This window comes from Neolamprologus multifasciatus, chromosome 8, assembly GCF_963576455.1.
Source record: "Neolamprologus multifasciatus chromosome 8, fNeoMul1.2, whole genome shotgun sequence".
In the NCBI taxonomy this organism is placed as follows: domain Eukaryota; kingdom Metazoa; phylum Chordata; class Actinopteri; order Cichliformes; family Cichlidae; genus Neolamprologus; species Neolamprologus multifasciatus.
Window position 1 is genome coordinate 18185891 of NC_140446.1, and position 25458 is coordinate 18211348.

At 41.2% G+C, this 25458-nt stretch overlaps 2 protein-coding genes across 5 annotated transcripts in view; both read right to left on the bottom strand.

Annotated features, from left to right (window-relative positions):
- Positions 1-19256, bottom strand: part of rab11fip3 (RAB11 family interacting protein 3 (class II)) — a 28014-nt gene extending 8758 nt beyond the window's left edge. For both annotated transcript variants that reach the window (XM_085169584.1, XM_085169583.1), the window contains exons 1-5: positions 16344-19256; positions 10245-10338; positions 7555-7631; positions 4123-4295; positions 524-724 (exon numbers count right to left, since the gene is read on the bottom strand). In XM_085169584.1, the coding sequence (XP_085025710.1) occupies positions 524-724; positions 4123-4295; positions 7555-7631; positions 10245-10338; positions 16344-17939 (2141 nt within the window). In that variant the 5' untranslated portion in view covers positions 17940-19256. The remainder of the gene's footprint in view (positions 1-523; positions 725-4122; positions 4296-7554; positions 7632-10244; positions 10339-16343) is intronic.
- An 874-nt stretch (positions 19257-20130) lies between these two features.
- On the bottom strand, positions 20131-24738 carry decr2 (2,4-dienoyl CoA reductase 2, peroxisomal). Of its 3 annotated transcripts, none has more exons than XM_085169589.1 (10): positions 24450-24738; positions 23833-23934; positions 23679-23747; positions 22719-22770; positions 22499-22634; positions 21983-22107; positions 21696-21789; positions 21475-21579; positions 20639-20827; positions 20131-20451 (listed from the first exon to the last, which is right to left on the bottom strand). In XM_085169589.1, exons 2-10 carry the CDS (start codon positions 23931-23933, stop codon positions 20417-20419), a joined length of 906 nt encoding a protein of 301 aa, XP_085025715.1. In that variant the 5' UTR covers position 23934; positions 24450-24738; the 3' UTR covers positions 20131-20416. The 3 variants fall into 3 exon arrangements, with proteins under 3 accessions (XP_085025715.1, XP_085025714.1, XP_085025716.1); XM_085169588.1 differs by having other exon boundaries at positions 20132-20451; positions 23833-23942; positions 24450-24737; XM_085169590.1 differs by having other exon boundaries at positions 20132-20451; positions 20565-20827; positions 23833-23942; positions 24450-24737.
- Positions 24739-25458: the final 720 nt, after the last annotated feature.

Here is a 25458-nt window from a genome sequence, read left to right on the forward strand (position 1 = left end):
AAGACACACTGACTGAAAACACATTTAGTCCAAGGATACCAAGAAGCATCCAAAAGAGAAATAAATCCACGTTTTCAGTTTTGTTACAACAAGCAGAGTTAAACCAGAATGAACTTTGTGTTCAGGCCATCTTATCTTTCCCTTGGCAAGAAAAGAAGGCAGACAGTGGTGGCAAGGATGTCTCCAGATATGTCTTATCAATGCTTGACCTCAGTGTCTTTGTTAAAAGAGAAACATTTTCTCTGAAGAATGTAAAGATACGCATCAGGGCCTGGACAGCACATCTGAGAATGTGACAGTCTCACACCTCTTATCAGGAAGGGCTGATAAAAATAAAGCCATGATTTCACAGCCTAAATTCTCATAGATTCATGTCATTTAGAAATAACCTTTTTGCAGGTTACACTAATTAATGGATCTCAGTTCTACAGACTTTGGGTTAAAATTTGAAATAACTTGCACTACAAATAACTTAAATTTTAGGAAGCCTGAGTTGAGTTGTGTAGGGAAGACAAGCTCATACCTGGGGGAGCGCAATGCTGAGCCATTGACTTGCTCGGGGGTCTGTGTGAGATGGGAGTCGCCCTCTCCCTCGGGCCCTTCTGTGGTGCTCTCCAGCAGCAACTCTGAAGTGTTACTTTCCCCAAAGTCCTCAAAGTGCTCCTCCTCTCCACCAATGACCGTCACCAGGGAGTGATTATGGAGCTCTGAGTTCAGGGAAAACCTGAAACACACAGTGGAAGAGTTGCTGAGCGTGCCCACAGGCGTAAACAACAACACTGTTAATGTCAAGTCAAAGTTAAAAAAAAAAAAAAAAAAAAAAAGGGGGGGGGGGGGGGGGGGGGGAGTGCCAGGTTAAGACAGATTAAATAAGTAACATCTGTCTGAGCATAAATAGCCACACTTCCATAAACTTAACAAACCTTAATCTCTAAAGCTCAGAATCTTGGATCTAACCAGATCAAAACAAAGCACAATTAATCTTTCCCCGAGAAGAGCAACAGTCTGGACGAGTTCGATCGCTCGTCTTCAAAGGTAATCTGTTAATTCACATTAATCCCGAGGCCTGCTTTTGGCTGAAACAACATGTCTTGTACTCTGTTAATGGAAAACCTCAAGGGCAACACCTGAGACATGTGACTGGAGTCTTTGTGGTGTTTAATGTGGGTCAAGCTTACTGAAAAACCTGAGACTTTCACCCACATGACTGCTCTGGCTGTTGTGTGCAGCAAAACATAATTCAGCTGGAGGGCTGGTCTTGAGGACTTTATAGTAAATTTGAGTTACAAAACAAGATTTACTTTCATGTACCAGGAAAGGTTCAGAGAAGGGCTTTCCTGTAGTCCAGCAGGATGTTGGATGTCTTAAATGTGCACAAACACACACTCTTACAGGAAGAGGATGCCTAAATCAGCAGAAATCTCTGCTTTTTCAGCGCATCGTGACATGATTTGTTTTGCTTATTGTCTAATTCAAAGCCAACACTCCTAAGCACTCTTAAGAAGTAATAATTCAGTTTTAGCGAAAACAACAAAACAAAAACGCATCGGGCTGAACGGATTAAATTTTAACAAAACCAATGTTATTGTTACTCACCCTTTATTCAGGCTCTTGCTACTTGGCCCCATATTGAGGTCCCTTGCACAGAGAGACGGTGACGAGAGAGAACGCATTTTTAAACGCCCTCCGCTGCCCTGGCGTGAAAGCCTCGGAGCAACTGGAGTTAAAACCCCTGACAACCAGAGTGGAATCCTGAATTTTCACAGTTTACCTCAATCTAAAAACAAAAACCACCACTCTCCAGTGTGGAGAAAACAAATCCTGCGGAGCTGCAAGTTGCCAGCGCTACATGACGGATGCTGCTGCCGCAAAGACTTAAGGCCGTGTACTGGTAAGGGCTGACTGTGAGTGGCTTAATCAGATTTGAAGCTAAGCAATGACCAACAGACAGCCCTGCTGACTGTCCAAGGGCCAAATGTGTGTGGGGGACACAGCGGTAGGACAGAGAAGGGAGGAGGTGGCTAATCCTGTTAGATTCTTAATCCCCACTTCAGTGCATATACTCCTATGCTAAAATCTCTTTTGAATGCATAGCCGAGCTAGGGTTTGCTCAGCTAACCATGCTACATGGCAAAACCTCAGCTGACGTAGCGTCCACTTAGTTTCATTTCATCAGTAATGCTCACAGTAAGCCAAAGATTGTATTTGACAAGGAAGCTGTATTAAAAAAGCTTATATAGACATCAGTGTTGGACAGTAATAACATTTTAAATAGGACCTAATCTCCTTTCACAGGATTGATGATATCACTGGTATTACAGAAGGGTCCTTTTTTTTGGCAATTAATGCATTTCCAGTTTTTAGTAAGCAGGTGAGTGAATATAAACACTTTAAAATGTAACTTTGAGTCAGACTTAGCGGTGTGGGTGATGGCTTGAGTAAATGGAGAGGGAGAATCAGATTAGCCTTACTGAAGAAAAAATGGGGGGGAAACAACACAAAAAAAGAGCCAACTCAACACTTCCTGGAATTCAAGGTTCACACATGGAATGGGAAGTCCAAACACATCCATGTCAGGCAGTCCACTTCGATCTGTCACCAAGCCGGACAGACAGGTCACACAGTCAGCAGATGAAGCCACATAGCTGTGCACTTCCTCTCTCGTGTTTACCCTAAAAACTGTATCAACAAGAACGCTTGCATGCCGACATAAATCTCATCTGCCAAACCTGTTATTTATGTGGGCCGTCATTTGAAGTGTCCGACTGTTTGAGACAAAAAAAAAAACAAACAAACAAACAAACTGATCTTACAGTCTTTAATTCAATTCAACAAGGACTACTGACGAAAATATTAATGTGAGAATCAGACACCAACCCTCACCTCCCGCTAATCTGTAAGAGATCTGGAATGCAGACTTTACTAATTTTGTCAACTGTGAGTGGGCTGCACTGGTGCTGAGATAACTGAACGCTTTACAGAGCACAACCTCAAATTTAACAGTAAAACCAATTAAAAGAAAGTCCACAGAGCAAAACGATTAAACCCACATTCACCATGAATGGATTTAAAAAAAAAATGAAAAAACTATTTTTGAAAACACACAATGACCAATTTTAGCAAAGAGAACTTTTAAAACAACTCACCTGCTGTTATTAGAAACAGCTTTACTAAATAACCAGAGAAGATGAGTAGATCTCAGCCTCTTTTCAGGTCAGTAAAAAGACTCCCTCACTCTGACCACCGTAGGTAAAGAATAGCAGAAGGGCTTTCTGTGTTCAAGGTTTCTTGTGCTTACACTGTGCAGATTCCAAGTCATCTCTGAATAAGCTTTCCGGTTCAGTCATACTAAAAACACTAACAGTGAATGTTCTCACTGATTATGAACTTTTGCCCCAAATACTCTATAGCATGTATGATTTCACTAGGAAAAATAAAAGAAAGAAAGAAAAAAGCTAAAGAACATTACTGATGTTCTCCCGGTGGAGTTTTGAGGCAATACCGAAGCTTAGAACAACAATTTCGCCAAAACAACAAAAGTCTTTATTACAGAGAGTTACTAACTAACCTTTTGTCTCCTGTATGGATGAAACCATTTTTGAAATTTACCAGCACATAATTTATGTCATAGCAAGTAAATCAACCACTGACATCTATACTGATATTTTGCTGAAATACAGGTGTCTCCATTAAGGACAACAAACACAGTAACGCATGGATGACCTCAGGGGAACTGAAGGCATTAAGTTAGTGGTAGCAGTCTACTGCCTCTCTTTAATCTGCCTGTCTGCTGACCCACATAGAACCCAAGTGATCCAGTGTCACGCACGAAAGACCCATAAACCACATGATCAGTGTAAAAGGGCAGTGCAGGGCAGCTCCAGGGCTAACCCTCAGCTAGAGATTTAACACACATTTCTGGGGGAGATTTCTGTAGCCAGGAGCCATTACAAACATGATTTCTACATCTCATGACAAGTGGAATAAAGGGATGATGTATGACTCAAGACACTGAAGTTTACAATCCAATTTTCTCAGCCTTGAACAAACACACAAGTTTTGTTTTTTTTCCAGGAAATAAAGGCAAAGCAGCCAACACTGACATGAAATTTATATACCAACCTGTTGCTGCCATCTTCAGGGTCGTGTAGCGTGGCCTCGATGCCGCTGTCCGTCTCCACATCCTCATGCATCTCAGGAGCTACGAGTGCCCCCGTGTCCTCATCAGTGAAGGTCTCGCACTCACTGTAAGTGCTCTCGGAGCCCAGGTATGCACTGTCTGTCACCTCATTTTGCTGCAGTCACAAAAACAGAATAAGGTTGCATTACAGGAAAGCACTCAGGCAGTAAACTTCCACATCCATCACAATTTTAATAATTTACCGGAGTACTAGCTAGGTATATTTATGGGTGGAATTTAATATGCGCAAATATTAATTTAGTTGGCCGAATGTAAGTATTAACATCGAGCAAACACTACCCCACTGCACCAATACAAAGCACTCACAGTGCTCTACACATTTGTTATGATTATGAATTTGAATGAGACTAACCACCATGGTGGTTTGGTTGTTTTGGGGAAGATAAATAAGATTGTGTGTGTCAAATAAACAACAACTGACAAACTACAGCTGTCAACAAGGCAGTAATTTCGAAGATAAGCTAATCTGGAATATTCCTGTCTAGCCAGCAGGTACTGATGCCAATTAAAGCAGCGAGCAAATAAATCTCAGCACATAAACAGACTTCAGAGACAGGTTTCTGTGCTTCTGATGGCAGTTCCAAGCAAAACCTGCTGCATCAACACCTCTAAGCAACATGTTCAAACAAAATGCTTTGCAAACAACAAATACCAACTGCTTAAAACTGATACACGCCAGAAAATAGACATCTGAAGTCATCAGCAACCAGAGACTCACCAGGTATCAGAGCTGTGAAGCGATAATAAGACAAAGGTGAGTTATGTTGGAAAATTTAACATACCAGTCTACATGGAGTGTCAGAAGATGAGGGACCCTGAGGGGTATCCACCATGCCAAAAACCATTTTTTCCTGCCCAGGCTCACTCACGGAAAAGCTGGCCTGCCATAAGAGCCCACTTATAACTCCTACTATTCCTTCCTCACCTTCACTCTCAGAGAGAGTGCAGAGAGCGTCAGGGAAGGGAAAAAAATAATAATACTGTTGCACATTGGGTGGTCAGAGGGGTGGAGACAGTGACAAAGTCCAAAGAGCAACAGAAGTCAGCTGTAATGCTCAATCAGCTGCTAACAGCTCTGAGTGAAAATGCCACACAATCAGCTAACAGTTAAGATTAACAATTTAATCATTCCCGGCTCGACCCTCTGAACTTCACTTAGTGCCACAGTGTTAAAGTTTAAATGATCACGCCACGTTCTGCATGTCTAAGACTGTACAGCGAACGCGGTCTCCACATTACAACCACCTACATTAAACAGTCTGTGTGCAAACACTGAGGGGGCAGTGTTTAACAAAGTTTCAGCTCAACAACACCTGTCATTGTCACTGTAAAGCAATTAAAGCTGAGGTGGAAATGTGAACATCAGCAAGGGCAGAAGTTATTTAATAAAGGAAAAATGTGGTGGACTGGGTGTTGCATTTCTCTCTCATGCCAGGCTCGAGCTGAACAGCCTCACCTTGCCTGTTTTGAAAGCAAACAGGGACAGAACAGCACGGCCATTGACAGAGAGCGAGAGCAAGGGGAACTTTTTCCTGCCAGAAACTCGAGGAAAAAAGAAGGCCATGGACACAGGTGTGGCGTCGCCTTCAAACATTCACAGAATAAACCCCCGGACTCTGCTTATGGGTTCCAAAAACTTGCAGCCAAAGCGGCTGGGATATTTTAAGTAGAAAAAATATTATAGATAATTGCATCAAGGATAAAAACAAGGAACCAAAGTCTAAAGAGAATAAAACAAAACACTGTGTGGACTGCTACAGCTAGGGTATAGTCACCTCGGTGATGATAATTTACAGTTATTTTCAAATAGCCGCATCTATTGGTAGTAATTAGGTAGTAAGTAATTCAAATGGCTATTTTTGTAAAATAATAAAAAGAAATCACCCATAAACATCCAAGGAATCAACAGATATGACAAGACAAAAACACTGAGAAATAATACAATTCATAACAGGCTTTGTCCCTGTTAAAAAAGTACTTTGAAACTTGATAAGACTTCTGTTGGAAATCTATGTCATAACTAATGTAGCAACCAGAAACTCCTCTTATCCTTACACTGCAACCTTTTACTCAAGTTGTTCTGGTATACGTCGACCTGGCGTGTAGTTGCATTTCTCAGGATGTCCACATCAGGTTTAGAGAGGGTTGTGGTGTGGGATTAAAATGTGGTTCTGGTTATGGCTTAAGTCACAGTGTAGACCTGATGCAGAAGTATAATTCACATGCAAGTATGTCATCTACCCAGTTTATGTGCACTCATTTCCTTAAAGTATATAACAAGTTGCTTTCTTAACTACAACTAAAGGCTTTCCAACAAGTGTGAATCCATCTAGACTCACAGATGGCCAGACAATAAAACACTGCTCCCACCAGCAGTATCTCTTATCTTTTTCCCCCCTCTCTTTGCAAACATGTAGAGCCCTCTCGCTTCCTTCCCTTTGACTGGCTGGCATTTCTTGTCATCTATAGAGAAGTCTCACATCTACGAAAAGCAAAACCTCATCTGAAAATAAACCTTAAGCAACTCAGGTGAAAACCAAGCTTTTGAGAGGTTTCACATGTAAAGCCCTTACTGTGCAGAGCAACTTGTCAACCTAGTGGATTCATTTAATGCATTTAAATGTAGTTTGCAACAAGGCCATGACTGTAATTTTAAGCCTCAGCTGTCAATCAAGTGAAGCTCTATAACAGTTATTGTGCTCAAATTAGATTAGCCAAAACAAAAAGTACACAAAGATCAATTCTGTTTTTATTATTTTTTATATCCTAGTATTTGTGAATAATGCTTAAATATTTATTCAATCAGTCTCTCACATACGTGACTGCACTTCTACACAACATCAAGAGAGGGCGCCGATATCATGCATTGTGAAGCCACTAAAACAACAGTCGTCCTCCAGCACAGCTCGAGGCACACATAATAGCAGAAACCTTTCAATTCTGCAGAGGCCAGCAAAAATGATCGTTAAATATACAAGTTTCATACACCAGAGAAGACAGGAATTCTAGATATGCTGCCCACAACAGTAAAAAAAAGTCTCCAGAGACATGAAAACAAACTCACATTCCAGCTAATTCAATATTTGTCAAAGAATACTCAAAAGCCTCGTCTGCCAGATGCTATTTAGTGTCAGCCAAACCAGGGTGTTCAACCCGTGGAGCATTCATAGAGCAGTAATGATAGCTCTGCAAGCCACTCGGTGAATTACAGTGGGAAGCGTGAGAGTGCACAGGGAGTTCAGCCTGCAAGCTTCACACTGTGCTGCTGCATGCACCACCAGGAACTGACAGCACAACAGCTGGACCGCATGTACAAGTTGAGAGCAACTAAGCCTCCCTGTATGGCTCCTCACCTCATCGTACTCCTCTTGACAGCCGACAGCTCCATCCCCTGGACTGTAGTTTACACTGTATAGCTGTGGCTCCGGGCCTGCAGATGTGACAGGAGGAAGACAGGTTTAATGTGTACAGAACAAACAAAGCCAAACAGAAAAGAAGGCTCAACAAACACGAGACTGGTCTGCACAGTACAATGTCCATGAGCAAGCAGAGAGCCAGGATGCAGGATTATGTCTCTGCAGGTGTATGAAACAACTGAAGGAATATATAATCAAAACAAAACAAAAAAAAAAAGACATTATACTAAATACCTGCAAGTGTGCAGGTAAATTATCACCAAGGGATTCAGGTGTTTATGTAACATATGTTGTGCACAATTTGGCATTAAAATTGAAGAGCCTGTCAGCATTTGTTTTGTTTCCCCTTACATGCACAGCACAATAACAAAACTGCATTTATTAAATCTATTCATGCCTTACTTTGGTTCTATTAAAAATGTCAGTCTTCAGTTTACATTAACATTCTCTTTTTTTTTTTTTTTTTTTTTTTTAAATAAACCATGAAACCTGTTTTTCCCTACCAGTGGTAAAAAGAACAAACCTCCATTGAATGAAATTATTAGCCTCAATTTGCAAATGAGTAAAGGTGTCACCGTTAACAAAGATTCATTTTAAATGTTGACTTTTAGAGGGGGGAGAAAAAAGTTGTGCTGACTTAAGCATTTTAATCAGCACATTTCAGAGTCTACACCTTAGCTGCCCTACTTGTATATTTTACAGTCAGCAATCTAAGAGTGATGTGACAGCAAACATTATGTAACTTTTACAGATATTTGTGGGGCTACAGAATGTCAAGCGACTGGTACAATAAAACTGTAAAAAGGGCAACAAGCAACCATATCCACTTTATTTGTCAATAAAACCCTCCACTGAAAGCACCAACAGTGCAACCTGAGACCGACCAACGACAGTCCCATCAGCCATTGCAGCTCTCGTATCTAGTAAACAGAGGAATGAATAGCGCCCTGCTGGGAGAACAGAACACAAACAGTGTCCTGGCAGTAGACCCAAGGGTTTTTATGCAACCCTTTGCTCTTGGAGACTCAGACATTGTGGGCTATTGAAGCGAAAGGAGTGCACAAAGAATGGGCCTGAGAAGCTGGCTGCCCACCTGTAGTCTCTTGGCATCATGTAAAAATTTCAGAGCACAAATATTTCTAGGCAATGTTTTGTTGTTCCAGACATGCCACAGCCACTGGGATACAAGGCATTTCCATAGCCTGCAGACTTCCCTTTATTAAAAAGGTACAATTTTCCGTGAGGAGTGATCCAAAAATGAGGTGGAAACAAAAGAAGAAAGTTGAGTGAAGCTTATGATGAATGTATACTCCAGGCTGGGACCCGAGGGAGCAGATTTTGGCCTCTGTTTACAACAAGAGGAGGTCACTGCTGGGGTAATGAATACGACATGGATGCAGTGGCTCTAAATAGGAATAGTTTAGCTGAAAAGTGACAAGCACACTGTGATTTTGTTAGCAGTGTGTGAGCAACTTGGGAAGTTAGGAGAAAGTTTCTCATTGGTGTGTGAAGACCTAGGAGGAAAAATCTGATTCATTAACCACAGAGCTAGACGCACCTAAAGTAATGGAGAGGCAGTAAGGGAAACACAGGACAATACTAGTGGCCAGTTTCAACAATATCATCCTTGTTCCTTGAATACGGTATGTGCACTAATCAAACAAAAACACCAAAACAAACCAGAACGACTCTGCTCAAATGACAGGAGCACAAAAACTGCCTATTAAACCAGTTACTTGAGACTGCTTGAGCAGTGAAATAAGAGCATCTAGTAAGAAAATGTACACAAAAGCAGAGTTTACGTTGAGATATTTATCCTTGCATGCAAATATAGGCAGTATCTGTCCTTTCTTTGTGTTTTCATCACTGTACTCTGCATCAACAGTAGTGACTAGTGGGAGAAGACTGAGAGGACAGGGCAGAGAGAGAAGACGGTAAATAATTAAGATGAACAGGACGCTCTGCCCAAACCTCATCTCTCTCTCTGCCAATCCCGCTCTGAAACCTCACCAGTCAGCCCATGTGTCTGTGCATCTAACACTTTCCAGTGCATGACTTATTAATGGTTTGAGAAACTGGATATGTGCAACCTAGAAAGCCTTGGGAATGAGTTCTTCAAATCAATAGGCCGGGCAGATTGAGGCATCAGTTTCACTGCTGCAATGACATCACCACACACCCAGCACTCTCTTTGAATTGATGTCCACTTTTGAGCAAATGTGAACGTTAATTCAATATTTGGATAAGATTTAATTTTGATGTTATAACAAACCCACAAAGAGAGGATTAGGAGTTGTGTCTGATCTGAATGAGAAACTCAGGATGCAACATGCCATCTCTAATGATGTGTGCCCAGGTATGAAGCAGGTTTTTTTAATGCTTGACTAATTCATAGATTATTGTTAAGTGGCTTCACACATACACACAAAATAAAAGTCAGACTGGACTGAAATGGACAAGTCTGCCTCTTTGGAAACAAAATGTAAAGAAATGGAGGCAAGGGGTAGCTCAAGAGATTTTTGTACCACAAGTGTCTGAAACAAACAGATGTAGTGGGTCCACAAAAAGAGGGTACTAAGGAACAAGTTTACAAGAAAAACAATAAAAGGAGATGCGCGATGACTCACCTCCATTGCTAATGGCAGAGATTCCACGGTGGAAATCTTCAAAGCTGATGACACCGAGCCCACTTGGATCCAAAAACTTTGTCAGATCCTTCACCTAAAGAGGGACACAAACAAGAAAGATTTCACTACACTGACATCATAAAGGCTCTTTCATAAACCTACCATTTGTTCAGCATAGATGCTTCAGGGAGATGTAATGACTGACATAAGGGGAAGTTTTCCACAAAGAACGACAAACTACTTAGCTACAATGTTTGCATACTGACTTCAGTGGGAAAAGCACACTGCATTCAAAATAACAGGGCAGTATTTTTGCTTTGGGCTTCATAAAACTGTTAAGAAGTCATACTCCGGATCATTCAACTCATTTGACAGTTTAACTGCACAATTACACAAGCTCCATTTTTGATTACAGGAGCAGAAAGTCACCAATAAAACACTTTAGAGCTTGAGAAGAAAAATCAACTTTTGCAGATGTAAAGAGCTTCACTTTATTGAATTCTGGACAAGTTTATAAGGATGTTAGCTTTATAGCTTCTTCTTTTTTTAAAAAAAAATAAATCTTTTTAATTTACCAAGAGGGCTTGTTTGAATAGGTTATCTGGCTTCCAGAGATTTAACTTGGGAACTAGCTATCAGCAAAAGTATCTCACCCTCTGAGCATAAAATGTCACACATGGGGAAAAAAATGACTAACACATGATTACAGCATACTTTCAAGCATGTAACAGAATTAGAGCAGCTGGGTGGGAGGACCAGCGACGTGAGGTTTCTGTGGTTTGGGATCACTTCTTCTCTGAGAACGTCAGCACAGAGTGTGAACATGTTAAAGGGATTGCTGTTCTGTGCGTGTTCTCTGGAACACTTTTTATATCAGTTACACGTAAAAATAACTTGATCTTCTTAGCAATACTGAGCTCCTACTCAAGAGGCTGAGAAGGCTGAAACTACTCATAAACTGACTCTGTCAAGCCTGTGGCTTATGATCTGGGTTTGATGAATTAAATCCAGCTGTACTGGGTGAGAGAGGGGGAGTGAGTGGTATCGCTAAATAAGAGTTCATGCAGCAATGTTGAGTTCAAGCATCCAGCAAGCATGTCTGCTATGGTGAAACCTTTTTCTTACAGCAGATTTGATACTCTCACCATTTTCTAGGTTTAAAAAGAGCACAGATGAAGACATAGTTTTCTAGTATTGAATCCTAGCAACTAGGAATTGTTAGGTTTCCCCCCTTACATTAATTTAAAAAAAAGTTTTTATCCGTGCCTCTTTGGTACTTATGCACTAAAAAGTTATTGGACAATAACAAAAAACAGAAGGATAGATTACCAACTTCCCAGGCAAATCATGCGTGATTAAATGCTCTGTTCAAACAAGACAAACATGCAAAGGCAAAAATTACTGGGTATAGCTAGCATAACACATGTGTGCTACAACTATGCACAGTCACATGAAAGCAGGGCCAATCCTCACTAAATACAGCAAAGTATTTTTTGTCAGAAATGCTGATCAATAGGACCCCAAGGGCCGAAGCATAAGTGCGAAAAACTGCCGTTCCTTAAATGACCAAAAATCAATCCACACAGACTGTCTTCACTGCACCCTGCACAGTTAATGAATACAGCTTGCTAACCAAGACTGCTAGAGTTAGCTGATAGCTTAGCAACCTTTCATCCATATATAGTAACATCTATGCGCTACAACAGCTAAAATGCTAACATTGACGCTTCAAAATGTAGAATCCAAAACCTCAGGCATCACAGTGGCTTTGTGCATTTAAAAAAAAACAAACAAAAAAAACAACCAACATGGACAAAGTACCTACAATGCATGAGATTAACTTTCCCATCTCTACAGCATAAATAACCAGCCTGCTGCTTTTAGGTTCCATAGGTTATTACTCCTTTCATAAGGGAGAACTTGGTTTATAACTTCATCCATTTACATTGTATCCATTTACACATTTTACACAGTGACTGCTTTAACTGACAGAAAGGCTGTAGGTTGTAATGCCCGCTGGTTGTTCTAACAGACCATGCAAAAATACTCCTTTGATGGTAGAAATTCTACCATATTATTTGCATGCTATCGGGCCTAAATTAGAAGTTATCTGAATTACCTGATAAATTGACACTCTACACACTCTCAAACACTTCTAACTAAACAAAACCAAGACGGTGACAGCTGTAGTGTAAAAACTGGGGCTTCAAAACACAACCACAAAACAGCAAGTGATTTCATGTATGCAAGTCCACGGAAGAAGAAAAACAAAGTGTGCTTTAGGTCAGCGTAAGGTGTTTTACTGAAGCTTTTTCCACATCCCAACATCACAGAACATCACAGCTCAGAGGAAATGGGTTTATTCCACGCAGCTCTTCACAAACACCTCTTTCTGGGCAAGGCGAGAAAACTGAGGTGTGAGCGGGGAGTTAACGAGCATCAGTGGTTTCAGTGACGTTTTTTTGCACATCTGATATAAAAAGCAAAGAACAGCTTCTGGGTATCGTTTCTGTGGCATTAGAAAGAAGAAGAAAAAAAAATAAAAAAAAAAATGCACCACTGAGCTGAGTAGGATACGCTACTGTAAAAGCCTCCAGTGCCAAAGCTCCCAGATCAGTTTTAAGCTACTATCCTGTGGAAAGTGTCCATGGCCTACATTTCAGCTGTTAAGTCTGTACAGCAGTGCCAGGCCCCTCAGGTCTTGTTAGTGGAGCCTGCTGGCTATTCCTAGGTCTAACCTAAAAACTGAAAGGTGAATGTGATTTCATTTTTGCATCAACCTATTAATCGGGCAAAGAAGTCAGATTATCCTCTTCTAAGACTCACATAACTTTTATCATTGTCCTTGTTTTGACTGTTGCTATGTTCTCTATATGACCCATTTTACTATTTTAAGCCTGATACAATAACATATTAAACAATAACATAGTTTATTTACATGGAACAAGCATTTCATACAACTTGATAAATCTATTTAATACAAAATCTCTCTGAAAAGTAATTTCTTTAAACACTTATTTTCCAGAAAGATTTTATATTAAATAAATTTAAGCACTTTTCATGTTTATTTCTGTCTGTGTTAATCCTTTCTTCCGTTTCTAAAAGGTAACTTACATTTTTAGCTTTTACAGTGTCTTTTTTTTTTAGACAGATGTACAGCCCTGAGACCCAGAGGAAAGACTGAGATAAGTCAGATGCAGCTCAATGGTTCCACTGCTCAGCAGAGCAAAGCACTGTGGTTTTTCTCTTTCCTCCATTTGTGTCTAATCAGTGCCGGGGCACGCCTGACCGCCTCCACACAGACCACTTTTGTGCATAACCCCGCTGAGAAGAATACCCTTTGGTGAGAGCGTTTCCTAAAGGGCATTTCGCAATAGTCAGTTGCCAAACGAAACTTTGATAGCCATAATCATAAGTTTGGCAGGTTCAGGATGAAAATAAATAAGTAGTCTTTGTAAATAAAACACAGATGAAAACAAAAGGGAACTAAAGAGAGGGGATGTTTCAGGGCTTGGGGCATTCCACTGAGGATTAGAGGGGTGGTGCATAATAGCAGTGGGTGATGGGAGGGAGGCTGACCATAGTAGGTTTGGTGATGTCGACTCAGAAGAGAGTCCCAAACTCAATGAAGTTCAATGCGGCTTTTGTGCAGAATCAGGGTCAAAACCATAGAGTGAGTGGGAGTTAGAAAAGTCTTTTCAATAGCGCCATACTAAGACCTGCCAGACAGGACATTTATTTTAAATTTTTTTAAATAGTCAAAAAGGTTTCATAGAGTGGATTCACTACTGCAGAGAGACATTTGGTGCTCAGTGTTTCCCCCGCCATATTTTCATGTTATTCGCAACACACTACATTTGTGTGCGATTATGGTCGGTATCACATCCTGGAATAATTCTAGAGGAAACATTTGCATGCTTAGCATACAAACGCCATCTGAACATGCATGCAAATGTCTTATGAATACCTTCCTGGTGTTTATCAGGTGTCGGGGGTATTTGCAAAGAGAAACCCAAGTTACAGTCCTAGCTGCCAGCTAAACTATGACATAACAAACATGACATGATGAGCTTATCATAAATTCTCAATGGGCATTTTTTTATGAATCTGTATAACTTTTTGCCTTGTGGTTTTCGAACCAACATATTAAAACACTTGTGTTACCACCAAGGCCCAGGTCATAATTTCCCCATTTGGACTCGGTCAGGCATAGAGCTTATTCAAACTGCTTTTATCTCCAGATAGCTGAAATACAATGACATATCAGGGAAAGGCTTAGTTAAATATTAAAAGCACATTTATATGTGGTTCGCACTGATATGGGAGGAGAAAAACACTTTCAACACTCAGCAAAGAAACAAATTATAAAGTGAATATGTTTGCCTTGTTGAAGCAGAGCTGACTTTTCTACAGATCCTTGTGTGAGCTACTGAATGATAAACTCACCTAAAAGGTAACATGCTTAAAACATTCCACAAATTCTATAGATAAGTCTGTCTGCTGACTGCTCGACAACTGTAAATGAAAAAAATAAGGTCAGAAATAACAAGCGCGCCTAAACGTTTGTCTCCTTGGTCTCAGGAAAGGACAAATCTGAGAGGAGCTTCCTGTGAGGGCACATTTAGCTTATGGAGCTCTTGCAAACCAGATATTGGATAGCTAACACAATGAAAAAAAAATAAACAAAAAAGTAATCCATCTGCACAATCTGGATAGCACCTTTTGGCAGGAAATAACAGTCAAACAGACCACACCTCTGGGAAAAAAAATTAACTCTCAGTGTCATAGATGTGTCAACTTTAGCACTCTCTCAATCAGCAGGTGCAACTTATTTAAATTACACCAAACATGAGACGTTGTGCTCCTGTGTCACTCGAAACAAGGTCATCGACGGCTGGTGAACTGCACGCAAAGCACGAAGTCCCTCCGACTCAGGAAAATACATTTAATTCTTAATCCTTCACAATTCCCTGCCTGGAGAGCTGCAGATACCTATGGCTAGACACGGGACAGAGCAGCAGCAATAGAGGTGCTTTGAACTGAGAAAGAAGGGATTAAAAAGCATTAGTGAGCACGCATTACGTTTTGTGTGTGTGTGTGTGTGTGTGTGTGTGTGTGTGTGTGTGAACCAAAGGTTCACAGTGTTAAAAACAAGCTGGTTAAAGTAGCGGAAATTAACTTATTGCCCAAATTTTTTGACCTACATCTTTTGAGCTGGCTATTTTCATGCTGATATATACATATCAAAAACTGCTAAAGAAGATCATGTTAAAAATTCTAATATTAATGTATACTCACTTAGGTACCCCTGACAGACAGGCCTATTTTTGTGGAAATAAAACTGAATACCTGATGTAAAGGGGAAGATAACATCAAACCAGTGAGGCTAATGGGTACAGAGACACACAGCAGCTATACCACAAGGGGTAATCCCCTAGCCACAGAGTGTACAAATGAAGAAGTGAGCATTCTGTCATTTGACATATGGAGTTTCAGGCCTGACATAACTCATTACAGACAGCATGTTTAACAGATTTATCAGGGCAGAGAGAGAAAAACAAGTCCTGGCCTTTCAACACTCACTGAAGATAGATGACAAACTAATCCAGGCATGGTTTTCATAATAAGTTGCACTTTCAGTATTGTCTGTTACACTAAGTGTTGGAAACTGCAGAGAATCATACCAGCACCTCAGCAGGGGTTAAGTTACCACTCCATTACGTGACACTGTAACATCACCTGAGCCAGCTTTCATGTCTGTATGAAGGTTTTAAACATTCACCCAAAAACCTATCAGAGAAATGACCACATTTTGACAGAAGACTTGTTTTATCTGAAATAAATCTGGATCATACACATTCTAAAACACAGACATGAGACAGTCTTCAGTAGATGGATTTTAGTTGATTTAATTACCAGTGTTTTACAGGAAGCACTCCAAGTTCCTGCTAAAAATCAATACTAAAGAGTTTACACATATGGAGCCGTTTATTGTGTTACACTGAATCTTACCCAACATACGGTACAAAGAAGCTGCCTGCTCAAAAATGGCAAGACTAAAAAAAATTAATTAAAAAAAAAAAAAACCAAGCTTCTCACCTGATCGGCCCCATAGGCAGCGGCGAACTCCATGAACTCCTCAATGCGGACGAAGCCATCACCATCTTGGTCTAAAGCATCGAACACAGCTTTCAGAGGGGAGACGTCTTCCTCCCCTGCATTCACAGCTGAGACCATCGGCAGTGAGTCATCTACCACCATGTTGGAGAGGGAGATGGTCTCCACGGCCTGCTCACTAGTCCACTCAGGCTCAGAAGAAGTTGTATTTAAATCCTGTACTGAAAAATCAAAAGAGGCCACTTCGTCACAGCCTGAACCCTGGAGCTGTGTAGCGTCAGCCAGCCTCTCCTCAGCTGCTGGACTGTTTTCATTCCGCACACCCTCCTGGGGTTTCAAGTCCCAAGATTCGTCATCGTGGACCTCTTCAACAGTCAAGCACGGATCTAAAGCCATTGCCTCATTTCCCTGATTTTTGACTTCAGAACAGATTTTGTCTTCCATCAAATCCTTAGGCGTGTTTTCCACAGAGGAACTCTGACTGCTGAGATCACCCTGGATGAGGGCATCTTCAACCAGAGGCAGTGTCAGTGATGAAGGTGCGTTTAATAAACCCAGAGCAAGCAGGTCATTCTCACCTTGTTGCTCCAAAGTAAGATTCCTAATAACAGCAGCTTCTTCATGTACCACTTCTGACTCCTCTGATGATACATCTAATGGAGTTCCTGTGTAGATAACAGAGGCAGCACTGGCAGGCCACAGGCTTAGGCTGCTGTCAAAATCTGGAACGTTTAAATCCAACAAAGGCACAGATCCTTCAAAACACTCCAGCGGTGTGCTGTGTGTGTTATGAAGGAGGCAGTTCTCAGGTAAACCTTGTAGGGTAGCGCTACTGGTTACAGGCAGATCGGTCACTTGATCAGGGAATAAACCTTTGTCTCCAATTTCAGGTGAAAAAGTCTCCCTGCTCTGTAAGGGAGGGAGGTCGGCCTGCTCCTTACATGGCACCTTTACCAGCTCCTCACTGACACCCTGTGGGTTTAACTCGCCTGAAGACTCTGAGTTGGGAGCAGGATGTTCATTGGAGAGATCTACAAGCAAAAATGGATCCCCTGTATCGGTCCTCACTGGAGATGATGGCACACTGAGGGTTATTAGCGCAACCTGACTACTGAGGACTTCTAAGTCCTCCAGAGGGGAATCCCGTTTAAGAGTCAGCTCCTTTTGAGCAGAGTTTTTTCCAATCACATCAGCGAAGTTGGGAGAAAATAGCCAGGACAATGTGCAGTCACTAATTTCATCAAGTCCCTCTGTTTTTTCTGTGCAAGACAAATCCTTAATGTGAGTACTGTGGAGAAAGGTTTGGGAGATAGTGGTGTGATCTCCCTCAAACTGCAAATCTCCAAAAGAAAGATTTGAGACATTCAGGTGGTTGTCCACTAAATCCTTTTCCTTCTGACTCTGTTGGGATATGTTGTTCTGGTCGCCATTCCTGAAGTCCAAACCCGTCTGTTCACTCTTGTTTTGACAGGGCACACCTGCATTGTCTGAATCCAGTGTCTCAAATCCAAGAGGAAATGGCTGCTCTGGCTCCCACTGTGTGTGCCCCAAAGGGCCAGACACAACTGTCGGCTCCATTTATGCTGGCTGTTCACCTTTGGAAACCTATGATAGCTGCTGATTCGTATCTATTTATTTATTTTTATCTTACTACTGTCAAGATCCAATCCTTCAATTTTAATGCCATGCTTCTATATGGCACAGCACATCTCTAGTGAAATTGTGAGTCAAGTGTGGAGAGCCCCCACAAGCCCTCTCCACCTTTATCATTTAAAAGATGCTATCAGATATTGTGATTTTACGAAGTACAAACTACAATAGTTTTAAGAAGATATGCAGGTTTAGAAAAAACGCCTAAGACTCTATTTCTGACTTGGTGGTTGTGGTTGCCCCCCACATCTCGAGAACAGCATTACCTAAATTTAGAAATCATACTGATTTCCTGGCCATACTGAATATGGTGCTGATGGAAATGCGTCTGGACTCACTATATCCCTTTCTGCCATGGCAGGTCCGCTCCTGGTAGTTGTCAGATGTTCCAGCTTCAGCATGCTTCACTTGCGGCCTGAAAGTTGCTCAATAACGTCTCAAAACTGAACCGACAAGCACACGACTTTACAGCATCTCTGACAGAGAAGTGATATGAAACACTAGAGTTACGAATTAACGCGTTAGGTCAAGAGTGTTTGTCAACATTAGCCTTATTAGCCGATTATCTAATCTTATCAATCGCCTCGGAGGGAAGCGACGTAAGCAGCGTTACTCGAAGCTGAATTAACACCAAGCTGTAAAACGTTAACGCCAAATCTGTTGTTGCAAAGCGGCTTCCCACATGTGTCACCGATCGTCTTTCCTTCGAATGAATTTAAGCCAGCAACTACCGTTAACTCCTCCTTCGAGCATCCCACTTCTCCCGTGCCATTGGTCGGGGAAGCTGCTAACAGGCTTGCTAACGAAATTAGCCTATTAGCTGGCTAACACACCAAAAAACCCCTCAAGCTTAACTCTCGTCCTCTCTTGATAAAACAATACCAAAATGCTAGCTTCGGGGTTCAAAAGGTAATTACGTGAAGTATCGTCCTCTTCGCTGTAAAATATCACTGCCTAATTCTGATGCCGTTTTCCAGCGGCGGTCCACCTGTGTCCCTCAGAAGCCAGGCCAGACGAGTGACGAGACGAAACCGTTTTCTTTCCCTCATCAAATCCCTCCGCTGTCCTCAAAAGCACACCTGTGGTAGCGTCCCCCGCTGATGACCACAGTGAAACCAACAGGGTGTCAAATGAGGCCAAGAAACTCCATCGTTTTGGCAGTCAGGCCACCGATGTTGATTACAGACGCCGAAAGCTCTCGCATCAGCATCAGCAGTGTCCCATCCTCCTCCTCCAGCCGCATACACACCACTGACGTTTCACGCACGCGTACTAAACACCCCGCAGTATCACTGGCATCATGAGCAGCCACCAACTGGGATTTATTTTTCTGTCTTCTCGTTGCTTGGAAAGCCCACAGCCAGTTTTCAAAACACTGGTCCGCACTCATGTTTATTTACACGAAGGTCAAAGTTAAGGTTCAGCAGAGGAGCTTCCACATTATACATAGATCAGAGTGCTGTGATCAGTGAGAGTCAGCAGGCTGCACGGTTGTCTGGGTAAAACAAATATTCCTCATATAACATATTAACCCATATGTTTATAAATTACAAACGATTGTGGAGAATTGTTTATTGGATGTAAAGTAATGTTTTGGCGCCCCCATCTGACTCTCAGCGGTACTGTGAATCCCTGTCAAACTGGTTAAATTTGTGTATGAAATATATATATTCACACACACACACACACACACACACACACACACACACACAAATAACGTCCCAGAGCTGGTATGGTGCATTTGTCAGGCCTTGACGAAGACTTTAAGTCACTACACATTGGTCAGTTTTACTTGCAGAACTGCTCCAGCAATAATAATAACATTAATAATAATAATAAATAAATAAATCTTACTAAACAGAGTGCTTCAGAAACTCTTTCCCCACCTACTGACCTTGTGTTCACTCTTGCGTTGGGCACCTGTTGGATAAGCCTTTAGAGCCATGTAAGACTTTAAAAAAATAAAAATCATTGTATGAGCATAGTTTTTGTCCCCCTTGAATCAGCCACGAAGACCAAAACCTAAACAGTTGTAACTTAAAATTAAAAGTTTGCTCCATGGTGCAGGCACAATCTGATGGAGTGATACAGTTACCAGATTTTTGACCACAAATACAAACAGCACCGTTAGATATTAGGTAAATATTTTATTTAACATGATTTCATTAAATGCACACTTACAGCAGTGGAATGGAGAGAAACAAAGTTGGTTATTTGTAATAAAGTATTTTTTTTTAATTTCTAAGACTGTAAACTACTATAGTACAGCAAATATAGTACATTAGTGTTCAACTCCATGAGTCTCAATACTGACTTAAGGCACCAGTAGATTACATGAACTACAAATACTGTACACGTAGCATTTCAGTACTACAGATGGCTGCAATATTTCTTTGTTTCAGCAATTACTTGTCTCTTTTCTGTTCAGCTGACCAATAACCTGAAAGACAATAACATACACATCAATTATTACAGGTTTCACTGCATTCCTGCAACAGAAAACAGCACAATCACATTCCTAGTTGTACTCTCTCTTCACCTCCTCCCACACACCTGGGGAGAGAATCGTCAGGAGGAGGAAAGGAGAGCCCCCGTTCAGAGTCTAGCAGATTTAGAGGAAGCTATACCCAACAGCATGGAGACATCGTTGGCTGAGGTCAGCCAGGCCCCACCATCCGCCACCAGGATGGCTCCAGTCGTGTAAGATGACGCCCGGCTCGCCAGGAAGAGAGCGCAGTGGGCCATTTCTGTCTTGTTGCCAGCTCGCTGCAAAGGAATGGACTGGAAAGCAACAGCAGCTTCCCTGCTAAGACCACCTGAAAGTTTTAAGAAGAAACGAGCATCCTCAGATGATGTAAGCTACACTTATACACCATGGTTACAGTATTTTTATGTTTGTGTTGACCCAACAGCCCTTAAGTGACCTCAAGAGCTCATGCTTTTAAATAATTTTGTAAAGATTGATATCATCATCATGAGGTAGTGATTTCTTTAAAGAATTCTAAGATAAAATCTGTTATAATAATGTGGCTGAATATGCTTTACCCTACTTAGCAATTTCTGACACTTCCTAGAATTCCTTTAACTGGATACAGCAAACATACCATCACACCATAATAAACATCATACTCCCTTAACTAAAAATTAAATTGATCATGCTGGTGCACGTGATTCACAGAGTGTTTCTAGCCAAATGAAATTCTTCAGGGCTTTTAATCTGAAGTACCCATGAGAATCAATGCTGTAGATTTAACACTGCAGAGGCAGCTCATCCCAAAGAGTGGCTTTGTACAAAAACTTTTTATAGTGGAAAATGGACAAAATCAGGAATAAATGCTCGTTTCCAGCAGAAGCCTGCACAGTGGCAACAGTATCAATGCTTTGCCCGAAGTTGTTTTAGACTTTATAAGATCAAATACAGATCCCTTAAACTGACGGATCATTGTTTAAGCTCAGTGTTTACCCAGCCTGCGGTAGCCCTCTGTCCCAGAGATGGGACCTGGAGCCACAGCATTGACTCTCACTCCACTGGGCCCCCACTCCACAGCCAGGTGCTTGGTCATGGCATCTGGGTACAAGAAAGACAGCATGGAGATATTAGATTTGCATTTTAATATCACTACACAACACACACACACACACAAAAAGAAAAAAGAAAAAAAAAAGAAGAGAAAAAAATCTCACCATTTGCTGCTTTGGCAGAGCCAGCGTGCACCTGCAGGACCTGTCCTCTGTATCCAAGCGTTGCAGAGATGTTGACTATGCTGCCACCATGATCCTGAGTGAATCGTAATGCAATAAGTAATTTAATGTGCACTGCCCTCTTCTGGTGACTAGCATGTATTGCAGGAAAACAATCTTATTGAAGGCTTTGATGTTGTGGCAGATAAAGCATTATCAACACCTGCACTTGTGGCTCTTTAAGCAGAGCTCAGAAACGCTGCATCACACAAACAGAACGAGCGCCGTACCTTGAACCACTTCTCATAAACCACCTTGCTGGTGTTGAATGTACCCAACGTGTCTATTTCCAGAACGGTCTTGAAGGCATTGAAGGAGAGTGCGGTAGCAGGGCAGAGGAAGTTCCCAGCAGCATCTGTGATTGAAACCAGCACAGTAATTATGACAACTCCAAGGCAAAGAACTCTGCAGTGCCTAATTGCTGACATAAAGATCAGTTTGCACAGATGACCTGGATCTAACACTTAATCATGCTGCAGTGATGCAACAGGGTAAAAATACAAGATAAAGAGATGAAGTATCAGGAAGGTTGATGATTAAACAAAAACCTTTCACACTTGACCTTTGAACAGAGTACATTTGCACTTATTTTGGCTTTAAAAATCATTTGGACCTTCAGTGGTCGGATTGCAAAGGTCAGGAATTGTTTGTGGCAGGGTGCCCCGCCTTTTTTTTTTGTGTGTTTTTTTTTCCATAAGATGAATGAGATGTATAAAGCTGGTCTTTGTGCACAAGGCATCACATACTGTTAACAAGGATGTCCACACGGCCAAACTCTTTCAGGATCTCATCCACAGCAGCCATGATGCTGTCGGGCTGCCTCACGTCGATACACAGTGGAAGACAGCGCCGCCCTGATACAGCTGACAGCTTTTTAGCAGCCTAGGGATAAATATTCATTAACACTGGCGTCTTGGTGTTATATAATGATCTTCTATGATTGCGGAAAGAGTAGGAAAAGGGAACCTCATTGAGCTTGTCTAAGTTCCTGCTGGCAATCACTGTGTCACAGCCATGCCTGGAAGACAGAAAATGTATAACACTGCAGAGAGAACACATGCTGCATTGTGCCGATCAGAACCGGAAAAGATCATCAATCTATAAATAAAGAAGGTAGATATGAGGCAGGCAGGCTGGAGGAAAGTAAGGTAACAAAGGGTAGAAGAGCACAAGGTTAGGCAAATGTAGCTTCATCATGGTGTGAGCTTCATTTGGGCCCCCTCTCATTTCTGTGTATTTTGCTATGAAAATGCACCTGATTTTCAGTCTAGCTCTTGTGTAATCAGGAATACCTTGGCGTTTTCGCCCAGTTGCCCTTCCTTATAAATGGTTTCTTGAAAGTCACCCTTTCACTGAGACCACTGAACCTTCAACTGAGGCTCAAGTAAACAGAAGAATGAACTGAAGGGTCATCTCTCTGGTGCTTTGTCAGTTCTTTGCTGGATTTTCAGATACCGTTCATCTGCTGTAGACAGGGTTTTTGTCTACCACCCTTAAAGATGCCATTTAAAGTTGCTTCTTTGCACAGTTTTATTTTATGTATAAAGAACTTTCATTGCTTTAGTCTGAATCATTAAAGCAAAAAACAAACAAACAAACAAACAAAACAAACATCACCACCTTTGGTTAGTGTTAAGTGGCTTAAACACTTAAAAACATCCTTCAGAAAATGGTCTGGTGCAAGGAGTGGACTGAAAATGAGTGAGACAGGAGCCAATGTCCAAAGAAAACCTTTCAAAGACCTTCAGAAAGCCTGGAGAACTGTGATTAAACTAAGCAAAATATAACAAATTGAGGGTTTGCTCGAGACCTCTGCACATTACCATGCACAGATCAATAATTAAAATGTTGTTAGAATTCAATGTGATATTTTACTGACTGCAACAGGATTGGCTGTTACGGAGATGAGCAGGCAGATGTTCTCACCTCATGAAGATTTCAGCTATGCGCAGACCGATTCCAGATCCTCCACCTGTGATAAAAGCAACCTGGTCTCTGTAAAATACAGTACACCCCATGTAACGGTCAGGAAAGAGACTAAATCACACGTGCTGATGGAAACACATATTTTTATGCTTACTTCAGTAAATCCGGACTGTAGATGTAAGTGTATGAAGTCAGACAGTCATCCGTGTCAACATCTTCAGGCAGCAACTCTGCCTTTCTTTTCGACTCTGCCATGCTGATTGTCTGTAAGATAAATAGCGAAAAGAAATGCAAAGTAAAAACAAATAATATATATATATATATATATTTTTAAATTGGGACTGTCATGTATTCAAACGAGTTTTATCCAGTATGACGCTCTTATTTTGAAATCTTTGCAGAGTTCAGAGACTTTAATGCTAGTTAGCAGCATATTTAAACACACGTTTGCGTAATTCCTGGCAAGGTGAGAGGTCATACTAGAAGAAAATCGCATTACCAAAGCGGAACAGTGAAAATTGTGAAGCAGGCTGTCATTTATAGTCACTAATAAACGTTTTTAATAAAATACTGTCATTTAAAAAAGAAAAAAAACGGCAAGCCGAGGACTTGCAAAATAACATGCCTCAGTCAAAGCAGTGGTCTACCTCTGCCCCAGAGTACTGTGAGCTGTTCGTCTCTTTAAAATAGAGTTTACTATTGTTGTTGTTTTTGCCAACACCTTTAATTAACAGTATGGCTCCGTGTACTTGCAGCACTTCGTCGTGTTACCTGAAGAAGACGACGAGCTGGTTAGTAGCGCTGACAGAACAACAGTCCAATGACTCTGTGCTGAACCCGGACTGGAACACGAAACACTAACACACAACCAGGCCCACCCGTATCTGCATTTATAGTTCACTCATAAGCACTTTTTCTCTGGTAGGAACGATTTGTACCTTGGACGTTTACTTTAGTGGTGCATTGTGGGCAATGAAGTCCGACAAGTGTGCATTCAAGACAATGAATACATCCCGGTCGAAACACGTTAAAAACGGCAGACAGGGGGGATATATATATATATATATATATATATATATATATATATATATATATATATATATGAATATACAAATAAAGCAAAGTTAAAATTCAAAAGCTGCCGTGAGTCCTAAACTTTAGAGGTCAAAGCTGGTTTGATTCAGACGGCACCATCCTCTGGAGGCAGTCTCCTCCCCAGCAAAGGAAAACCCTGTTATTATTCTGCTGCTCGTCTACAATCGCCATCAGCTTCTAGGATGGCACCAGCGAGGGTCTCCACCTGTAAACCAACCCCGAATTAAACGATCGAGGGTTTACGGTTTCACGGCTGATGCTGATCAGTGTGCATTAGTGCAGTGTCCTCCTCCCTCACCCCCTATTGATCTTTACTTTGGAAAACACTGAGAGGACCCCGTGCAATGGATCCTCTAAATACTTAAGGGATGGATATTTTTCTTTGCACTCAGGCTGCATGTCTGAGAGGATCAGACCTGCACTGTGAGTTCTTTGGTAACTTGATTTGTTTTTGTGAGGACGATGAAGCAGAACTCATAAGAGTGTGCATTAAAATAAGCGATCCTGCATTTAACTTTAGTGCCATACTTTGTATTTTTAGATATTTTCTAATACTTCCAATAATAAATTGGAACCATTTAAGGTTAGTGTGTAAATCCGTCAGTTACGTTTTTAAAGTTCTTTTAATATAAAGTTTCAGTGCACAAAAAAAATGCTTTCTAAGCCAAATTAATTTGAAATAAAA

What these genes read in the sequence shown, in the direction of transcription:
- decr2 (XM_085169589.1), bottom strand. Translation starts at nt 23,933, where the DNA reads ATGGCAGAGTCGAAAAGAAAGGCAGAGTTGCTGCCTGAAGATGTTGAC. An exon ending in TGTGGACATCCTTGTTAACA is followed by an intron (nt 22,108 to 22,498) that starts GTATGTGATGCC and finishes TTTCAATCACAG; the next exon opens with ATGCTGCTGGGAACTTCCTC. An exon ending in TTTATGAGAAGTGGTTCAAG is followed by an intron (nt 21,790 to 21,982) that starts GTACGGCGCTCG and finishes CGATTCACTCAG; the next exon opens with GATCATGGTGGCAGCATAGT.